At 42.2% G+C, this 22,334-nt stretch overlaps 1 protein-coding gene across 3 annotated transcripts in view; it reads right to left on the bottom strand.

The window, feature by feature from the left end:
- CNNM2 (cyclin and CBS domain divalent metal cation transport mediator 2) overlaps nucleotides 1-22,334 on the bottom strand; it is a 117,828-nt gene that overhangs the window by 8,869 nt on the left and 86,625 nt on the right. The window contains exons 2-7 of one of the 3 annotated variants that reach the window (XM_038140996.1): nucleotides 18,328-18,471; nucleotides 12,658-12,795; nucleotides 10,384-10,553; nucleotides 7,613-7,706; nucleotides 5,154-5,219; nucleotides 1,349-1,533 (exon numbers count right to left, since the gene is read on the bottom strand). In XM_038140996.1, the coding sequence (XP_037996924.1) occupies nucleotides 1,349-1,533; nucleotides 5,154-5,219; nucleotides 7,613-7,706; nucleotides 10,384-10,553; nucleotides 12,658-12,795; nucleotides 18,328-18,471 (797 nt within the window). Of the gene's footprint in view, nucleotides 1-1,348; nucleotides 1,534-5,153; nucleotides 5,220-7,612; nucleotides 7,707-10,383; nucleotides 10,554-12,418; nucleotides 12,484-12,657; nucleotides 12,796-18,327; nucleotides 18,472-22,334 lie in introns of those variants that run through there. The other 2 variants (XM_038140997.1, XR_005257406.1) reach the window with 2 other exon arrangements.

Raw genomic sequence — 22,334 nt, 5'->3', positions numbered from 1 at the left:
TGAAATGACTTTTAGAAAACTGTAAATTTCAGTAGCAACACAAGAAAGGGACTGGAAATGGACAGTCAGACGGACCAGGTCACGACTCCAAAAGCAAAATCCAAACATGCATGAGCAGGTCACAACCCCGGTTTTACAAGGTATTAATTGAATGAATGACCATGTGGCACAGTGAAAACACTAATGTTGAATACTCTGACCTATGTGTAAAGCAGAGTGATGCAAGAAGAGGTGTGCAAGTCTGTCTGCAGAGATACCAGGACAGTTTAACATTCATTAGCCTAAGTATGAACACAGTGAGATTTGGAAGGACTTCACATAAACCAGCATAGGGTGAGCAGCTGCTCTGTACAGCAGATTAGCCATTGAAATCTGCAGTTAGAATCAACTGCCCAGTGATAAACATCTACTAATGTAATCCTTGAAGGATTGAACCACTGACCATTCCGCTTGCATCTCAAAGTTTTGACAGCAAGACTTTACTCTCCTTTCAAAATTTGGCTACAGAATACTCGGTTTAGCATTCCAGCATGTCTACCCTATTCCACATTCTTAACATTGAACTAACTAACAGAAGTTAAGTTCACAAATCACTTGAGCTGCATACAAAGTGTGAACGTGCACTTAATTTAAGAGAAGCATCAATGTCAACTTCTGGCCATGGGACATCAGCTTTCCTGGACTTCCAGCTGGGCTGGAATTGCTGCAAGCATTAGCTGTTCCTCAGCTCAGCTAGATTTCCTCTCCCACAGGACTCGCACACATTTCAGCGTGGGATGCTCCATGCTGGGGGACAGAGCTGTATTTCATGCAGCAACTCACTGGTAGTATGAGACATGAGCCTAATATATGTGAAGTTAAGATAAAGAGAAATGTCCAAGACTTCTCCAAGCAGAAGAAGGATGGCAAGTCGGAAAGTAAGATCAAGAACCCCAAACTGAAACCAAAATCAGAAGTGAATAAAAACTGCAACCAACAGTAAATGTCTCATCCTTTAGAAAAGGACAGTCTGATAATGAAGGGTCTCCATTTCAGATGAGTCCAAAAGCTTCACGAGGATAGGTTTGACTAAAAGCAGAGAGGTTATTTTTATAATATTTCCTCAAAGGACCTGAAATCCAGAAAATCCTGAAACCAGCCTACTTACAAGTCCAAATGAGAAGAACAGTGAAGGCAAATCAGTGGACAGCAGATATTGGGAAAAAAGTAGTTTAAAGTAACTTTAAACAGCTGCTTTCATAATGCTATTTACTCACAGAAGAATTTAGAGGGAATTCCCTTCCCCAGGCTCTCCATCCTACCAGCCAAGCCCGACTTTCCAGCAGGGTCTTTCCAGCTTTTTTCCTACCTTGACAAACTGAATGTCTGTGAGGGCTTTCACTGAGTAGTCTGGAACATACACTTGGAGGAAGGAGGCGTTCAGCTGGTTGTTGCTGCTCCCTAACGTCGGGGTCACGGCGTCGATGCGATCGCTCCGGTTTAAAGAGTCTGAGTGATTCAAGCCACAGGGCCGAGGTGGAGACTTGTTTTCAGCTAAGAAACAGGCAAGAGCAAGAGATTTCTTAAATCAAGTAGAAAACTTTTAAAGTCACTGGTTTCAAAGGGACATAATAAACTGTGATGTTGCACAAATAAACCGCGAATGCTTAATCCATTCCTAAGTAGACATGTGGCTAAACAACCAAATTATCCTGAAAAATGGTACATTTTCAGTCCAGAGCTGGTAGCCAGCATCACTGAGTATGCCCTAAGCAAACCTGTAGTTGTTTATGCTGCAAAAGACATGCCCTGAGAACACAGTGCCTTAGCTGATGAGCAGAAACTACCATAGAAAGGTAACTTCCCAATGCTCCCTTACAGGAGCTCTTGATAGTCAGACCATGCTTAATATATTTTTTTTCTTAATCATTGTTACTTTCATCCACAGGCAGTCCCATCTGAACCTTATCCCTTTTTATTTCATCTGATACCTACACATGCCTTGTTCCCTCAGGTAGAGCAGACATTTTCAGTAGGAGTAACAGAGTCCCCAGTGGACCAGAGTGCAGTGCACGTGACAATTCAACATTTCCTCTCAGTGCTTGAAGTGGCAAAACCTCAATGAAGGAAAGCAAACTCCATGCCAGCCAGTGACACAGCCAAAATAGTCCACACTACAGAGAAAAAGCTGTGTCCAGGAAAGGAGAACACTACAGACGTCATTTTCCACCACTGGCCTTTGAGTCCCACAGGGTTTCACTTGAAGATCTTGCAGCTGTCCCCTGTGAGTGTGACTGGACAGTCTATCCAAAGCAAACGTGCTTTTGGGACACCACAGACATTCTGCATCCGTGGCTTCCACCCACACAGTGACCCAGAAGACGGGGGGGGAAGAAATACATCCTAAGAGAGACTCCCTCCTGCAGAAGGGCTGCTCCCTGGGCACACACACAGTACATACTGATCAAGGAACTATCTTTGGGACCAGAGAATTTTTGGATCTTAATGTACTTAAAACTCATTCAGCCAGTCCAAACTCAAACTTAATGTAAACTACACTACTCACCACATTTTCAAGCTGAAAGATCATTTTCATATAATCTTAAGATACAAAGTCTCTTTGAGCAAATCAACTAAAATACCCTCAACAAGGTTTTCAAATTCTTTTTGAAGACTTTTCTACATGTAATTTTATTTCTTAAAAAACCCCCAAAAACTTCCCTTAAATTTAACATTACCTCTGCCACCTAAGCACCAGAAATACAATATCTCCTTGTCCAAATGACACAGCCTGCTCCATGTCTCTGAATCCAGCCTTTCCTCTACCTAACACTTTAGAATGCAGAATTGCCCTGATTTTTATTCCCACTCAAAATCCTTCTATGTTGTCTTTCTTGCAATTTTAAAAAGAGGAACAAAAAAAAATACAGGCTCTGACATCCTGATAACTTCCCCACCATTTCTGCACCATGGAATTAGTGCAGGTCCCTATGGCAACACCAAGAGCAGGCTTAGGGGGAAGCACTCAGAGCCTTGCAAGGTTTTCCTCTGTGCCAGCTTGCCAACTTGAAAGCCACAGCAGGCTGCAATAACTGCTGCCAGGAGCCAAACTCCACCTGCACACAGGGTTTGATGCTGAAATTCCCACTGCAGAACAAGGAACTGTGAAGGCTGGATGAATTTGTCCTCCTTCCCACCTGTATACACAAAATATGGCTGTGTGTGACAAGAACAGCATTGCTGCTGCTTGGGATAAAGGCTTCCATCTGGAACAACTTCACACTAGTGTGACTTGCATCTGCCTTTTCTTTCCACTAGGGATCTTCTAGTACATTACTAATAAAAAACAAAGGATATAGAGCAACATGGCAAAGCGTTTTAAGAAAAAAAAAAAAAGGAAGAGGTGAGACAAAAGGACAGAACAAAAAGGTATGATTTCTAAAAATGTGAGGAAAAGAACACGATTTCTGGATCGCATTCAGCTCAGGGAGAGAGAAGATAATGAAGAGGAAAGGGTACAGAAAGAACAGATGACAAACACAGGCAGGTCCATGTTAGAACTTCTCTACCCAGGTTTTCCCACACTCCTCACCTTTCTGTACGGAGGATAAAGAGCACAAGCCACAAGATGGACATCAGTACAAGTGTATAATGAATTTGTGTTTAAACAATAGGATTATATTCATAAGCATCCCACAAAAGGTCTGAGTGTCATCAAAACTGGTACCACGTTGCCACAGTGACCAGGCTTACACTATCAGTTCCTTACAAAGGAGATTCTTCCCACTATTATTTTCCCTTGGTTTTTTTTTGTAAATTTTTTTATTTAACTGGGGGAAAAGCTATGAAAGTATGCTTGGCATTTATACTGGAAACAACCTGTGCATAGTACATATTTATTTGTAGAATGGAAAAGGAAAAATAAAAGCAAAAAAAGAAGACCTGGCAAAACAAAAGAACCAAGTGAAAAAAGATAATCAAAGTTGCCAAGCTTAAAGGAGAGCCATCAAGTACTTAAATTAAAGAAAGATTAAATTTTTCCCCCTTCTTTGGTGTTTTGCAGAAGGAAACTAACAGGGCAGGAAAAAAAATCCTCTGCAAGGCAAAAACCAATAGCTTGTTCAGAATGTGCATGAAGATAATTTAGGGACCAATGATGAAATACATTTTCTAAAGTTAAAGAAAGATGGTAAAATTCAGGAAGCAGATGGTGAAAGTGTATAAAATGCATGATATGTATTAATGTTTAAGAGATGCTTCACTTAAATATGCATATCATTATCTCGTTTGCTTTTAGTTAAGGGGAAAGATTGAAAAAAAAATGGAAAAAACTTCAAAAGGAAGACATGCTCACTGTGGCCCAAACTATTTTAGGATTCTGCTTTCCTACAGACTTTCTTGATGGGTTTCCATTTTTCCCAACCATTCCATGCATGCAGTGTCTGCTAAGTTGAGTTCTTGATGCTTCCCAGTTTACAATCTCTCAACCACATCTCAGAGCTCTTTTTGGCCCAGTTTGTTCCCTTGCTGGTCTCTGTTCTCCAAAGGAATTTCTGCGCCAGTCAGCTTGGTGATACAGCAAGGAAAGCACAACAGGAACCAGAAAGTCCTCCCACAACCTTCTTGTGCATTTCATTGCAAATCCATCCACTCAGCAGATCACTGAGCTGGTCCCTGGCATTAACCTCCCTGAGAGAAAGCTCAAAGCTTTCCAGGAATTGAAATGGCCAGACTATACAAACCATAGAATTTACCCATATGAGAATATAAAATACATTAAATAAGTTTTCCTTTTATGGCAGTTTAGCAGCATACATTCTCCTCTGTCTAACGCATTTTCTTCAGAATTTTTTATGCCTCAGCTTGGGGGAGAATAGGAGAATACAGTCTTCTAAAAAATCTCCCTTCCTAATTTTTCACCAGCGCTCATATGAGAAAAAAGAACAAGCACACATTGCCAAGCACATTTCCTTAAACTTGTTTTTAGTTCTTCCCATTTTGATGACTGACCAGTTCCCATAAACAAAAGTTCAGGATACCTACCTGTGAGGCACAACTCTGTGCTGGACTTCTCCCTAATGAGCAAAGGGGTCAGACAAATACAGACTGCAGCTGACGTTTTATGGCATCAGGGCAGTCACAAGAATGGTGAAAATAGAAGCATGCAGATTTACCTGGAGAACCTGCTGCTAACAACTCTGTTCTGCTGACAACAAAGGTACGAGACAGGGACAAGGGAACTAGAAGAGGGAGAGAAAAAGGATGAGATCACGGCCAGAAAGGCAGCAGCTATCCACACTCGACAGGGGAAGGAGCCAGCTGACAAACTGACGAACTAAAACCAGAAGTGCAAATCAACTGTGAAAAAGCAAAGGGTTAAAACAAAAGCAAAACCAAAAAACGCAATCAAATTTAGAAATAAACCAAAAAACAAGACCAAGGAATTGGAGTCAAGTGAATAATTTTCACTTGCTATTTTAAATGACTATCCAGCACCAAACAGTCCATCAAGGTACACTCATGTTCTGAAATAGTTCAAAAGGAGCAGTGGTGCCCACTCCAGCCTGGAAGGCAAGAATTAAAACAAGCCAGAAAACATTCAGGGGTGCTCTTCTTTATGGGAGTCAAATAACGAAAATAAAAGCAAAAGGTACTTCATAGTTCTTCAAGTTTCCAGTAAAATATAACATAAGGCTGTGCTTCTCCAAGTTCATCCCTGTTGGGATGGGTATTGTACTGCTCACCATTACTGCAAATCCCTCCCCAGCAGTAGTTAAAGAAAAAAGCTTCACTCTTTTATTAGTTTTTTTGTTTGTGGGGTTATTTTTGTTTTTTGTTGTTTAGTTTTTGTGTTTTACTCTACAGTTAGCGGCTTCATCTTCCAGGTGAGGAGAGCAAGCATGTGTCATTTATTTAGGGCCTACAGAAGAGGAGTTTTCTTTCATTCCACAATAACTTATACTTTCCCTGAGCTTTCCTGTCTACACAGAGCAACAGGAATTTATTTTTATGAGCTTATCTCAACAGAAATCTCAGGATGCCACAAGACATCACATAACAAATTCCCTGAACCTGGAGGCAAAGGCAACAAAATGAGGTATTTGTTACAGGTAAAAAAAAAAAAAAAGAAAGAAAAGAACAAAGCCAACCAGTTGAAGGTAATTTCAAGATTGGCTGAGATTACTTTACAATAGTGTATATTCCGAAGTGCCACATGGTAAAATTAAAGATGGATTTCAGGGCATATAAAGAGGAGATCATTTCACCTGATAGGACTTGGGGCAAATGGAATGGTTGAGGGGAGGGTTAGGAACATTAAAAAAACAACCCAAAACCCAACAACACATGAAAACATTCAAACTGAGCAACACTGGCAAAACAGAGATGCCACAGGTGATTTCCAAGTGTAAGCCTGGTAGAAGTGACCATGCCTGACCACCCAGGCTCCATGCCTGGCCCATGTTGCAAAAGCTGAGGGTATGATGCAGTTGTAGATGCCTCACAATTCCTCATGAACATGGCTGCTATTACTGAGATAAAATCCAACCAGTGTTCTGCATGCTTTAAAATCTCTTAAATCTCAAAAAATATAAGCTACTGACTAAATTCAAGTGCACATAATTAAGGAATTAGCCCTGCCTGTAAAAGTGAGCTCACAGAGGTCCAGAGAACTGCTGCTGGTTGTAGAGTCTAACAAGATTACATTCATAACTCACAAAACCATTTCCCTTCCACCACAAATTGACAGTGTACATACACACAGGTACACACGTGTAAAGGAGCACTCCTGAGTGTACAACTAAAACAAGCCACCTCAAGTGGAATGTAAACCCTGCTGTGACAGGACACAATTTCAGCAGGAGAAACATCTCTCCCTGGAGCTGAACTAGTGGCTTTGTGTCAGCAGAAGGCCAACACCAGCTCCAGTGCCCCAGCTCACCCAGCAGGGCTGTACATTTCCAGCTGTGGTCAATACCTAAGTGGTGACACTGCTGGCAATCAAATACATCACCAAATGCTGAAATGTAGCATTGGAGCCAACTCTTGGTGGATTATATGAGAATTCCCTGACCTGTGCCAGTGAGGTGGTGGCTCACGTGGCTACCACTTGTGTGCTGGTAGGTGGTTCACACTCACCCTCACACACCACCTCTTCCTCCTTGCTGATTTCTCAGGTACATTTCCACACAAGCTGACAGGAGCAATTGCTTTTCTGGCACTGCTCCATCCTTTCTCTCCAGACAGCTTTAGGCACAAGACTGGTAAAGAGAACCATCCCCAAGCTAACCGGGTGGTTGCTCCTCACACCACTAGATGTCCCTCTGCCACTAATTATTTATTCCCGTTATTTCACTCCCTGTTACCCTGCCACAAGCAAAACGAGAAAGCTTTCCACCAGTGCCAGCACATCTTTGCTAAAGTCATCACTCACATCCTCTGGCAGCTGGCAAACTACTGCCAGCTGCTGGGTCCTGGAGTCAGTGCCAGCATTGCCACCAGCCAGTCCCCCCAGGGACACTGAGACAGGCTGTGCTGGCAAGGAGGTGCCAATCCCATCAGCCCCACAGACACAGCAGGGCAGGACTGTGCAGGAGCTCAGACTGGTCCAGAAGCAGAAGATAAGAGGACATACCTGGTGATGCTGTGAGGGCCATCACCCCATAGTAGGAAAAAGCACCAGCTTCAAACTTCATCCCCTCTTTCCCAGCCTCCACTTCCACTTTCCCCTGTTAAGGAAAAGGAGAGAGAGCTGCAATTAAAAGGGACCATGGATCTCAAGGCACAAGATCAGACCTGAGCCCTGAAAGATAGTTTTGCCTGACACCCCTGAGCAGTGTTATGGTCCCTGCAGTTTGTAACAGTGGACAGACCCTGAAGGGCAACAGGCATTTGTGCCCTGAGCTACCCTGCTCTTTGATGCCTTGTGGCCAGCAGAAGTCTCTGCAGAGGAGCAGGATCAGGATCACCACACAGCTTTGGTTGGTACTATTGCTCTGCTCCAAGTGTTGCCAGGCTGTTTTCCTACACTGATGAGATTCCCACAGAAATAAAGCCCTTATTGCTGAAGGAGCAGTCTTGGGGCTACTTTATTCTTCTCCATTTCTAGCAGTTTTACAGATTCCAGCACCCTTAAGATCCTGCTCTTTTGCAGAGTCTTGCCTACAAAAGACACTCAGTCCTCGCAAGCTGTACAAAACTCCACTACCATGCAAGTAGACCTGTTTCTGATGTGGGCTCAACCAAATGTATAACATTATGTCCTGCACAGGACTCCAGAACAGAACCCACCACATCAAACGTAGCTGTAAAACATCCCAGTCACCCTGGGTATACAAGTAGCCAAAAAAAATTGTCATTCACTGAGGTCTGTTTTACACATCCATTCATCCATCCTTACTGCACTGAGACTCACAGCACACCACTGCAGACAGAAGAGATCTCACCCAGCTTTCATCAGGCTGAATTGCACAAAATTTGGAATTTCAGGCAAACAACATAATTACCTGCAATGCCTTTCCTCTGGCTAAGCTGGGAAAGGGAGACAGATTGTGCATCCCAGGTGTACTAAGAAGACTGAACATCATCTGAACACAACTGGGTGAAAATGAGGCCAAAAAGTAGAATTTATTTCTAAGTGTTTATTTTATTAAGCCCCACTTAAAATAAATAATCATGCCTTTAAATTTACAGTGCTGGACAAGGGCAGAGAAGGGGGATAATGAACTCAACCTGCAGGAGCCCCAATACCAAGTCAGTTTATCTAACTGTCCCAGATGAGAAACAACACAAAATCTGCCTAGCAGAAAAAGACTGCCCTCACAAATCCACTTTCCTGCTATCACAAGCAACAGCTTCATATAAATCCCTTTTAAAACCAATTTCATTCTATGAAACAAAAGTAGCTTATTTCTTCATTATAAGCCCTCCAAAAGGTACAATTTTGTCACCCAGGCAAAGACTGGGTACACACAAGAATATACATTTAATTGTTTACAGGCATGCATTTACTGTGAAGGTATTCTTGGTCCCTCAGTATGAGAGAATAAGTCCAAGTCCATTTAAATAACAAAAGCAGAGTATTAATCCCCTCTTGATCCTGGCAGAACCAACGTTGTTACCATTTCTGTAGGATGTATTTACTGCAACACTCACTTTTCCAAAGGCATTATAGACCAGGCATGTTGTGTTTGCTAAATATTTATTGATTGCAAAATAGCACAGGAAGAACTGATTGTTCTTTTGTATTCCCATGTCCTCCATTTACATCTTTGCAGCATTACATCAGGAGGATTATCTTGCCTTTGGAATATTTCAGATTGTAACAATTCAGCATGTAAGAAAGAGCAGCTAAAGAGCTAACAGTGGTTCCCCAAATTCTTGAAAAAGATTTTTTTTAATATCAGAATTATGTTACATCCACAATATAATATCCCAGAGCTCTCATAGCTGCTTTCACAGTGTTTAAACTCGTGCCCTCCCTTCTTCTATTTTAAAGGCCATGTTAAGATTTCAATCCCTGTGTTAAAATTTCACCTACAATGCCTGTGCTTTTACAACCAAAACTGATTTTCAGTTGTGCAGGACAGAGAAGAACCTTTCCAGCAAAATCTCTCTGAAAGGACTATTCCTGTTTAAATGGTGCTAGATAGAAACTAAATTTCTGTGTAAAGCTTTACCTAAGCCATTCAAGCATTCCTGACTAGTAACAAAACCTGGGAGATGCCAGCACTGGAAGCAATCGTGTACAGAACACACAGAAAACAGTCCTCCCACACCACTCAGAGCTCCAATCTAAAAGCCATGCAAGTGCAGGGATCTCAGAGCAGGATAAAGGCTTGCATGGGCGGGTTCCCAGGGTCTGCATTCTGCTGGGCTGTAGCAGGAGGTGACATCAGTTCAGATGGCACAAGGCCCCCACTGACACTTGTGCTTCTCACTACACCTCAGGAACAGACTTCAAAACTGCACAGAAAAACTTCATTTCTCTAAACCATCAACCCCCCCATGCCTCCTTTTGCAAAAGGAAAAGGCACAGCAGATAAAGTATGCTGGCAAAATTCCCATGACGCGGCATTTTCTGCACCCTTATTTTCCAAGCAATGCCAATGGGGATCCCTTTGCACTGTCTATCCTTGGGATAGTGAAAGCTTAAGTAACTTTTGGCAGGCGACAAAGTGGGAAGTGCTTTCTATCCTTCACGACTGGTTTAACTGAGGGTGAAAGCAGCTGAGTGAGCTCTTTAAGGCTAACAAGGTCATAAAAGAGGCAGGAGCAGTTCCCAGGAGCCATAGTTCCTCCCTCATGTTTGCAAGAAAACAAATTTCAACACCTGGAATGGGTATAGAGGGGGATATATCAGGAGATAAAAGGCTTTGCACATATCTACACAACCACATGTCTGACCTGTAAAATAAGAACAAAGTAGTCGACGGGCTTGTTTCGCTGGTAGAGGTAGTGTTCTGGGGCTTTCTTGTTCTTCTCGTCGTATTTCAGCTCCTGGATGACGTTGGGATGTTTTAGCAGCCTGAGAAGGATCTTCTCTGACATCTGGGATGGACCAAATGCTTCTACTTCTATAACACAAGATACAACTTGGCATTACATGTCATATGCCTGGCAAGAAGTTAGCAATACTCGTTAATAAGCATTTGCCTATAAAAGACACACAGATGCAGAGAAGTCCATTATGGAACTGCAGGTTTCCTGTCTTTTGAGACTGTTAGATTTGTAAAGGGGGGGAAAAAAACACAGTAATACCCCAACTTCCATTATTGAAGCATTTTCCAAAACAACCAAAAGTCATGTCTTCATCTGAAAGGGAAAAGAAAAAGATGGTCTTCCCCTCTTGAGAGTTCTGAGTCACAGAGTTGTGTAAATGGAAAAGCTTTAAAGATGGGGCACAGAGAACCTCTGAATTTGTTTTTTCCTTCCCTAAAAGCTATTGAAGTCACTGCATTTTTATTGAAGTAATTGCATTATTAAAATAAAATTAATGAATTAATTAATTACTGCTTGGGGCCTATAAAGTTGCTCTAGAGAGATGCTCTACACAAATGAGACACAACTGGGGCTGCCATGGTTCATATGGGAAGAGTTACTCAAAGTGAGAAAGTACAGGTCAGTTCAAGCCATGTGGGATTAATGCCTGACAGAGAACACAATCCCTATCCACTTGATCTTCATTGTTTCCAACGGGAGCTGTTTGAAGCAGAAAAGCTCATCCTTGTGTGGGAGAGGTGAGCCAGGGATGACGAGAATTACACATGCAAATTGATAAGCTTTCCAAACACCTCATTTCAGAACAGGACCATTAACAACCCATCATCTGCTAAAGATACTATTCTCAATTTAGAACAGAGAAACCAGAACTGTAACTTTCATCTTTTTTAGCAGTGGCTTCACCGACAGACCTGTATTTAAGCTACACAATCCTTCCATCCACAGAACAAGTAGAGAAGCAGCACTGTAAGACTATGTCTGTTGAGCAGGTGCTTATGGAACTCCACCGAGTCTTGTACACTACATGAACAACGCCTTGCTTGCTGTTAAATCCACATCTTCCTGTTGAACTGCTTCCTTTCACCAAGGACACGCTCACGTGCACATGAGCCGAAGGAGTCCGAGCCTTCTAAGGAATTACTGCCCCTCAGCTGAGATGTGATAACCGATCACGTACATATTTCTTTCAAGTCACAGAGGCAAAATAAAGCATGAAGACAGACTAGGAGCATCTAGGCAGGCAGTTACTGCATCTTAGAGGAGGGGAAGTACTAACTTCCAAGTGGAGCTGGCAAACTTCAGACAAAGCAACTTTATAATTTTCCACCCATGAATGTATGTTGAACATGGCAGCAAAAGATGACCGTCTGCAAGGCCTGCACGTGGCACGTCTTTATATGTCAAAGAGAGACAGCACAAGCATAGGAAGGCATTTTTCCACAAGCTCTCCTGTTTAAGGGCCTCATCTCTGAGGTGAAAGGACCAAGTTTACGACGAAAGGCAATACCAGCCGCAAGAAACCATTCAAGGCCCTGGTCCCTCTGCCAGACTGCCCACCCAAGGGCTAAAACATCAAGGTGTTCTGGGATGGAGACAACTGTCCTCTGAAACCTCTGAAGTCATCAACGGAGGTCACACAAGCCAGACAGAAATCCGTTTTAAAGAGTACAGTTCAACCACCTGTGCAGTCTGCATTAAATGTGTCAGGAGATTTTTTCACTTGGAGTCATAAAGTCTCATGGAACAGGTTTAGACCTTCCTGCAAAAAGTCCAGCATCTCTTTCTGGAGAAGGCGCCAGAGTGCAATTACAGCCAGCTGGCCAGTGGTATCGAGTCCTCTTTGCTTTGTTCCCTGAGCTCTTCCTAATGGGGTATACTTGCTAGTCGTTAATCTGATGGACTCTAGACATGCAGTGCGGCACTTGGCATTCATCCTTACCTTTCAGACCAATTTAAAGTTACTGGTCCACCCCTGGTATATGTCTCAGAGGGTTCATGCCGACACTGAACACAGGAGAGGAGAGAATTTAAAAAGAAAAACACAACAGTGGCATTATTTGTCACCCCACAATCCAGCCTCCCTTCCCGCCTGTACTGTCCCACCCACCTCACCGGCCTTTGCTGACAAACTGCCTCGAGGCTCTGGCACGATCACGGAGAGAGATAACCCACACTTGCCTGTTGCCAGGAACCGGTGCATTGCCAGGAGGAGCTGCGGCGATATTTTAACCTTCATCTCGCTGTCTGTCTGCTTGAAGGCAGAGAAGTCCTGCTTCCTGTCCCGATGAGCTACTTTCTTTTTCGTCTTGTTATCAGCTGGGGAAGGGAGGGCAGGAGAAGAAAGGAAGGAAGCGATTTCTGTTAGAACGGGGTCCAACATGAACTGCACTGGCCAGAGGCAGCCAGGGCGGCCACGCGGAGCACGAGGTGCAGGCAGAGCCCTCTGCAAAGCCCAGCTCACCATCACACAGCCCGAAGCACAGACCATCGGGAGCTGTGCTGCCCTGCACAGCCAGGCACCCCAGCCTCTGTCACATCTCTGTCACCCTGGTCAGGGGAAAGTCTCTGCTTGCAAACACCTGATTGCAGAGCAGCTCTGCATGTTACACTTCTGGTGGGGAGAAGTCCTGCTCAGTACTACTAAACATCAAAAGGTGTTGTTTCACAAGCATAGCCGGGATAGCTGTTTTTTACATATACATTCCTTAGAAAACTCCCAGCACGCAGGCAGAGGAAACAGACAATAACTTATTTCTTTTGCTGTACCATTGGCTTCAGTGACTCTGCACAGCTGTGGCAAAATCTGCATGCCTTTGGCTGAAGAATTCCCAATGTCTGGTATATGCAGTTTCTTTCGTCTTGTCCAAACTTCAGCAAAAGCTGGCAAGGTGTATGGCCTGGAGGTGAGAATCTCTGGCCACTTTACAAGCACTGAAGCCAGAATAAAGTACAGAATGGCTTCAGAAATTCAGATATGGGTTTTTGCCTGCTGGTGATCCTGGGCTCCTGGACTCCTATGTCTTAAAACAGGTTCTGTGGTGAGGAATCTCCATTTGTGAAAGACAGCACGAAAGAGACACAAACAACCCAGGGATTCCCATCCACCCCCTGAGTTGATACCCCAAAATGTTTAGGAAACCAGGCAAGTGGACAGCTATGGGTATGCTGGGGTATGGTATACATCAGTTCCAGGGAGAAGAGGTCTCTGCTCAGATGGCAGGGTGCTGCTCCTCACTGGTGACACCACCTGTAGGCTGGCAGTGGCTGTAAGCAGCAGAATGCTGTCAGACAGCTCTGAGCTCCAGAGAGTGCAGGAAACCCAAGTGTTGAGGCAATTCCTGTGAGGCCCTCAGAGATGAGACACAGCTCAGGTTCTAGGGCCTTTGAGGGGGAAGATCCTAAGAATACTGCAGCTACTTGTCTATCAGCCCCTCAGTCAATTGGTGTAAAATGACTGGACTTCTGAGGGACTGCAGGCAGCTCTGGCACCTTGATTCATGGCACAGGACTGGGCAGGCACACAAGGAGGTGTAGGTGAAGCTGACACTGGGAAACTGTACTTACTCCCAGGTACTTGTTCAGATTTTGAGTTATACATGCAACGATGATTAAAGTGAAAGCCACTGAGACCTGGAGCCTTTTCCAAGTCCAAATACATGCTACAGACTACATAAGGCTCAGAGTGGCTGAGTTTGAGGCTTGGAAATGCACAATACTGGTAATTTACAGACTTCTAGATTTTCCTAAGTCACCCAGTCTTTTAGACATGAGTACATCTAGATCCTCAGCTTCCCAGGAAGCTCCAGGACTACACTCCACTCCACTACAGGACTATCAGGGACTCAAAAGCAATACCGTGCTGACAGAAATTGACCTATTTGAGATATCTCGAGTGCGTTCTGTGAGCAGTGCAAATCAGAAAGTTTGAGATACTTGTTCCCAGGCACATGGAGAACAATGATGACCCATGTCCTTTTTCTTCTTTGAAAGCAGAAGCCTCTTACCCTAGTAGTACTTTACACAAGACTTGGACTTCATCAGGGACAGCAGTTTCTTTTCCAAAAGCAGGAATAGAAACCACTGAAGGGAGTGGCTACAGACTAAAAAACACTCCCTGCCTTACAAATATAGTTTGAGACAGACCTTATCTGTACTTGCAGTTAAAGGAAAGATGCATACCAAAGCAATGCAAAATTAATACTGAAAAAAGTCACCTAGAAGCTCTCACTAGGTCCTGCCTCTTATAAGACATAAGAAGAATAGAAACTGCTTTTTTCTGAAAAGCTCAGTGAAAGTTATATTTAAAGCGCTGTATCTGAGGTGTTTTCTCACAAGGAGCTCCATCATTGCTCTCTTCAGGGAGGCAAAAATCACAAGTACAAGTGTTGGCCCTGGGACAGGGAAACATCTCTGTGCTTTTCCTTTGAAAGAGCTGTAACACCGCAGGCTTCACACTGCACTGCTGGCACCTGAAAACAAGACCAGCATCACACAATGGGAAGATGCCTTAAATCTTTCTGTCCATACTGGTCATCAAGGTAAGAGACCCAGGGTCTGACTGAAATGATGGGCAATTTCAACTCCTCCTATTTTTTCTCCTTGGCAGCTTATCCAAAAATCTTCCCTCAAGAAAAACGTTACATGGTTATAGCAGAGCCACATGGCTTAAGCATTATTGGCACTAGCATTATCTTGGCTTATTTTTGCAAGGGATGGTCTCAAATTGTTCTTTGTTATCCAAACAACTTTTGAGCTTCTTTTAAGACATAAAAACCAAGGACTGGATTGTGACCAAAGTAATTGAATCTGAACCAGGTATTTCCTGTCTGTCCTTTCTCCGGTAAGTGAGATGGAGATGCGGGCACTGAAGTTATCTTGGCATGCTGAAGTGATCTCTGCTCACAGAGTGCTGAGATGCTGTTTGGTTCTGCAACATGAACAATGAGATGCATAAGGGATACTCTCACTACAGCTTCTGCTGAGAAATTAACAAATATTGCAAGCATCTTCAGTAGGTTCTGGGAATATTTAGACTTCTCCTTCATAGGCAACAAGCCTCACCATGAACTCTGGGCTGAGGTGGAGAACTCCAGAGGATGAGTGTCAAAACAAAACAAAAAAAACACAAACAACAACAACAACAAAATTTAAGTTGTGATATCTTTGTGATAATCCTAAACATTGATGCCTGATACATAACACGAACAAGCAGCCTGTGCAGTCTAATCCAGAACATACAGCTTTCTCCCTTGGGCCTCTGAGAAAGTTGAGAAATCCTCTCCCACCACGGCTAGAGTCATGGCAGCACAGGACAGATTCCTGTAGTGTGCCAACCATGAAAAAATGCTACAACTTTCCAGTACTGAGAGCCAAACGCACCGGCAGCTCTTCATCACGACATGGGCTGAAATGTGTCATGCCAGAAACATCATCGCTCCACCCCTTCAGCATCCCCAGTACAAAGTTGTATTCTCAGAAGTACTCAGTCAACCCAGATCTTGATGGGTCAGACATATTTAATAATTTTTCCTGCTCCCAGCATCTCTGCAAGCCACAGCACAACAGAACCACATGAAGACATACCATACATCTACTTGGACCCCTGCAGAAATTCAGCTGCAGAGTTCAGCAGTGAGAGCTGCCTTCAGCAAAAACTGTAAATATACTATTGCTTCCACCTTAACACAGTTCAAATGTTTTTTCATGGAAACAACAGAAAGGCACAGCTCCAACACCAAGGTCAGCCATTTCATCAAATTTCAAGTTTCCATCAAAGCAAAACAAAACAATTTTAAAACTTCAGAACAAAGTGTAACAATGCTGCCAGGATTTTTCAAAAGCTCTTTTTTAAAGTAAACACCTAGTACAGAGCAAATCAGTCCAAGGGTTTCAAGCTGACTTGTTCTGAGCTGAGCAAGCCAGACTGCTATAATAATGAACAGAATCAGAGGTGGGGTTACTAACAGTGACACTGTGATATCAACACCAAAAATAACCTGCCTTAACATATAATGGACAATAAAGTACTTTCAATAAACTCATGTTCTCATACATGTTCTCATCACCAAACCAACTGGAGGTTGACTGCCCAAGTCCAAACCCTCTCACATTTTCTGTGATCCTCATAGCTTCTTGGGATTTCTGCTCTCTCCCTTACTGCTACAGTATCCTTCAGTCTAAACAGTGGAATGATCTCCATTGCTTCACAAAGAAATTAGAAGTTCTTCATGGTATTTAGCAGGAGTCACCCTCTAAAATTTCCTGCATCCTCCAGAAAGCCTAGGAAGTTTTCTTCCTGTTCTGAATGAGGAATTTTTGATAGTAAAAAATTATCCCAGGAATGAGAGTTTCAAGTGAACGCAATGTTCTCTATTTTGTTAATATAGGAAGCCTTCAGGTAGTACAATTAAAATTAAATTCTCATTTCCTTGCCCTCTAACATCTTATTAATGGGCAAAGTTTTTCATCCTGAAGAACAACACAGCATGACCTATGTGTTTTCTCTTAACAAACAAGGCAGAGGGGGAAATTGAAAGCATAAGCAGTGTCTTCCCTCACACACACGTGTAAATATCTCAAAGTGTCTTCCTTCACACACGCATGTAAATATCTCAAACGTAGATAAAGATAGGATCTTTTTGGAGTATAAATGGAAGTTTGCACTCAGCCTGAAAAAGCATTATGTTGTAACTGATTAGCCCAACAATTCATTTGTGAAGGTATGAAAAGAAATCAATATAACTGGACTTCCGTGATTTACACAGTAATTAGGCTGTTCAGCACATGGTGAAACATAAATGTGATTTGCATGATCATTTGGGTACCTAAATACTGATAAAATATTGACTAGGTACAGAAAGCATTTCAGGCAAAAACAAGTCTATCCCACAGTATAAAGTGCTCATTGGGCATTTGGCTTGGAGGGAGGATAGAAGATGCTTGGTTTGGCCTGAACAAATGCTGTAGAAACATTCCTTCCATGAGGAAAGAGGAAAAAAAGCAAAGGACAGCTGAACAGTGTTAAAGATACTTAAAAGTATTATTTCTACTATAACAGAATCTGGAGACATCCTTGTGCTGCACGAAAACACATAGTGAAAACCAGCATCTGCCAGCAAGTGATCAAAGCACAGATAAGACAGATGAAGAATGACTGAAAGGAAGTCCTGTATGCACAGGCCAGATTGTGCAGATGGGGGGAGAAGCAGACACTTCAGGTAACTGGCCAGGCTTTAATCTGGGAAAGAAAAGGGTCCAGATGTCTCAAGTTCCAGGTAATGGCTGACCTGCAGCATCATCTCCCTCAACAGACATTACCACAAAGAAGGAAGGAGCTGTGCTGAGGGATAAAAAGAGAAGGCATTTAGGACAGGCTGGTTTTCAGCCCTGAGGAAGACTTTCCATTCTCAAGATTTCTCAATGAGTGACAGATATTCTAAAGAGACTCCATTCCTCTTCCTTGAGGCATGGTATTTGCCTGCCTCTTGCTGAAGTATGGTAGTGCATGGACTACAGGCCCTTGAGGCAGAGTGACAATAGGGGAAAATGTGGGAGATCATTCTTGCAGATGTAAACCTTCCTGGTAAAAGGATCAAATAAAGAAACTTGTCCTGCTTCTGAATTAACACAGCCTAAAGGAGTGAGGTTCCCATGCTGCAAAACCAAAAATTACTTTGACCATCTGAGGGATGTGCAGATAATTTTGTTAAGGAAACTTCCTCAACAAATTGACTACTGAGATTTTAAATTAACAACGTAACATCTCTAAAAACACAGCTATAAGTACAATTGCTGCTGGATGGAGTCTTTCTTCTCATCTATAAACAAATTGTAAATATTTCTACTCACTGTATAGATCTGTTTCATCCAGAATTTCAGACTTGATGATCTCTTCAATCACATCTTCTAAAGTGACAATTCCCAGGACTTCATAAAAAGGGTCCCCTTCTCCTTCATTGTTTACTCTTTGCACTATAGCCAGGTGAGACTTGCCTGCAAGGAGACAGATCAGCAATTTAGACATTTCAGAAACTTCTGAATGATCAGTAATTATAGCAGAACTAGAGCCATACAAGTATGAATAAAAAGACAAAATGAAAAAAGGGGCAAAGTTTAACAGATGCTTAAAATCATAATCTGATTTCTGTCTGAGATACACATTCCTGCATCACATAAATCCACCTTATGCCCTAAAGGAGAGCTAAAGAGATTAGTGTTCTTGTTCTAATGTCTTTCCCAGCAAAACTGTCACCCTGGCATTGAATTCATCATATTATCTTGTTGTTCTGCTTCTTGTCTCATGCATTGGCAGAGGAAGGCAAGGCTGGAGCCCTCCTTTGCAGTGAGATCCCAGGGGTGTTTTCCTCAAGTCTGGAAAAAACAGTAACAATGACCAAACCACAGAAGCACAAGAACAGGACAGAGCTAGGGAGAAGCCAGCCCTATCCATTAGCTCCTCTTTTTCCCCTCTCTTCCTCAAAAATAATTTATTTATATATTCCACATATGGTGTCATGACACGTTATTTAGGATTTAATTAATTAAAATATTCAAAGCAACTGTCTGATCAACAAAGAGAAAATCAAAGAAGAGATTTAACAGTAGTTCTAAAGATTCCTGAGCTGTGCATCATTCACAGTGAATTAAAGTCCTTTCTGCCACAGCAATGATGATGGTAAGACTATCATCACCATGACCCTTGAACCTGGCCTTGATACCTCTGCTTGCCAGTTTCTCCAGCTGCCATTGAAAACCAGTCCTTTGTAAAGCTGCATACATAACAGCATTCATTCAAAGGGTCCACCAAATGTAAGTGGCATTTTGCAGTACAAATACACAGATATCAATATGCTTTCTGAACTATCAGGAGGTAAGAAACAGTGTCTCACACTCTTCATTGCTGGTCTCGAAAATTATTCTTATCCCCAACTGTGGAAGACAACCAAAATAGTTCAACTTTGCTTAGACCCCTTTATAGGCAATAATGTCTGCCTGTTTTAAGATTCAGATTATTAGACTAACAACCATTCAAACTATTCCAACCCAGACTTACTCATGCCTAAAGAATGAAAATATCCCGAACAAATTAGACGAGGGAGGAAAACTTATCAACTACTGATATAAACATTGCATCAGGTCAAGTCAATTCACTTTGGTAAGTTTTTCACATCTGCTTTCCCAGGGACCCAACATCAGCAGTTAAAAACAAATTCTTGGTGAATGCTGTCTGTCGAAAGTTAAATTCTTTTGCTATTCCCAGCTTGTGATCATTTAAAAGGAATTTTCCAAAGCAGGGTCTAATATTAGACTCAAAATGAAGTTTCCATTCCACTTAGGCGATATTCTCACCAAAGTAACTACTGCATAATCTGATTGTCTTGGAGCTACTCGTTTAGATGCAGATGGACATACTTTAAATACCAACTACACAGCACTGCTGAGTCTTATCTTGAGGAGACCTTATTGTACAGCAAATTTACAGAAAGATGATTTGTGATTTTTAAAGTATCAACATTCATATTGTACTGAAAGTCTTTCACTGTGCCAGGTTTTACGGGTTTTATTTCTCTGCATTCCTGGCAAGGTTTCCAGCTCTTTCTGCTGCTCAATGAATAGCATTAAAGTGAGTTCATAAAAACATGAAAGATTTGAGCACCATTATTACTGCAATTCCCCCATAATGTATTACTCCAATTATATCCTTTCAACATAACAATGTTAAATAAGAACTGCAGCATAAAAAAAATAATTACACAGACAAAACAAATATTCTAATTTATTACCCAGTGCCTGCTCAGATATTAGTATATTTGCTTTGAAGTCAAAAGACAGGGCTCCTTCAAGAATCATTTCTATCACAAACCACAGCAGCACACCTTATTCAGGTGCTAAGCAGCACCTTATAAGCAGCACATGCTTATTCAGGTGCTAATTCCTCAGGATATCTGTTCTCACATAGTAGTAAGTGGTAAGGTCTGTTCAAGTGGGTTAAATTAAAATAACAAACCAAACCAGCCAAACAAAAACACTAAAAGACAATGCTATCAACTAGTGTTTCAGCTTTGATCAAAATCATCAGCCTTTTCCTCCACTTCTGCACTGCCTATGATAATGCTGAACTAGGTGACGAAATTTGAAATTTTGAAAAGAACAGTCTTTAACAATGGAGTCCTGAACACATCTACAAACAACGTCAGAGATTTATGAAAATGGGACTGGGGAAGGACCTGAGGGGTTGGAATACAATGAGAAGTTGTGCACAAGTTTCATGCACAAAACAAGTTGCATGCCTTCCCAGCAGAGTGGTCCCCACCAAGAATTCAACATCACTAAAATATGCTATGTTCTCCCCATCTGAGCAGCTGATCCAAGCAACAGCACCTAATGTGAGATGAGTGACCAAAACCCACACCAGCTGCTGCTCTCTTAAGCAAAGTGAGCTGGTAAGACAGGTGTTATGGAGAGGTATCAAGCATTTCATACTTTCTATGATGAAAAAGAAGGCTAGAAACACTTATTTTTCTAGCCTTGCCATAATCTTCAATTTTAAGGGTTTATTACTTATCACCCAAAATATCAAGACTATTGAAGCTTGTCATCATCACTGGATTTTGGTGGGTAGCATCGATATCCAGTTCTACCCTCATTATTGAATAAACTGCAGAGAACTGTTACAGAGAATTTATCTGCTGAGAAGAGATAAGTTATCCACACACACGGTGACACTAACCTTTCTTCCCTCTCGATTGTCAAGTTTTCCTGTTCCAGGCTTTCATCAACCCAACACTTTGCTGGGGTCAGATAATTTAAGCCAATCTAATAAGCTGCCCCAAAAAGGCTGCCTTTTGCTCCCAAGTTTTCTCCTTCCTTTCTATTGGCTCCAATGCTCAAGAAATTATTTGATGAGACAGACCAGATCCAAAAATTACATTTCTTGTGTCTTTGCAAGATAATTTTGACCCAGATCCAATAATTTGCAAGAAATCACCAGACAGTGGAACACACATCAGAGGTGGTGACGGAGATGTTATGAAGATGCATTCCCAGACTGGCTGCCCTCTCACCACAGAAGACTGCAAAATACCCTGCACGTATGGAAGTAATCAAGACATAAAAGGCTAAAAGGAAAAGCTAAGAGCGCAAAGACCTCTTTATACATAGTAAAAGAGCACAACACAGCATGTGCTCAACTGTAAAAGTGGCCTGTAAGTAAAATAATGACTCCTCTGAGTGTTTGAAACAGAAATTGGCTACAGCTTTATTCAAAGACTTTATCAGGCCACTGAAAATTGTCATACTATTTTATTCAATTGAAAAAGAATCGTTTCAGCTTGTATTTTCCACTGCTAAAGACTTACAATACATATCCAGTAAGGAGCTGAATAAAGTAAACATGCAGCAGGTATGAAAATCTGGACTGCAGATAATATTCCTAGGGCTTTGAGAGCAGAACATAAATTACACAGAGAGAACAGGTGTATGGAAAGTTCTGTACTTCACTGATTTTCTGGCCACAGTCTCTAACCACACTTTGTAGATGACATTAATGTTCCTTTAATCCCTTGCTTTAAGTGTTGATACAATGAGATTTAGCGGGTGGGCAGCTCTGCAAAACTGCCAGTTCTGACAATAAAGGCAGAAATGACTTATGACCCACAGCTCCTCTGTGGGCACAGGCAGGCAGCATCTGCTTTCTGCCTCAGTTTCCCCTCTGTACAGTGACAGTCAGCGACACCACCAAGGGCCTGCGTGGGGCTGATACTACACGGCCTGAGGCACCAGTTGTGATCTCTCAGTGACCTTCACAGGCAACTAAAGCACTGAGCAGTTTTGGTAAATATAAATCCAGTCTCTTC

This window comes from Motacilla alba, chromosome 6, assembly GCF_015832195.1.
Source record: "Motacilla alba alba isolate MOTALB_02 chromosome 6, Motacilla_alba_V1.0_pri, whole genome shotgun sequence".
Classification (NCBI taxonomy): Eukaryota; Metazoa; Chordata; class Aves; order Passeriformes; family Motacillidae; genus Motacilla; species Motacilla alba.
The sequence above is the reverse complement of the archived record's forward strand: the minus strand, read 5'-3'. Positions and strand labels throughout refer to the sequence as shown.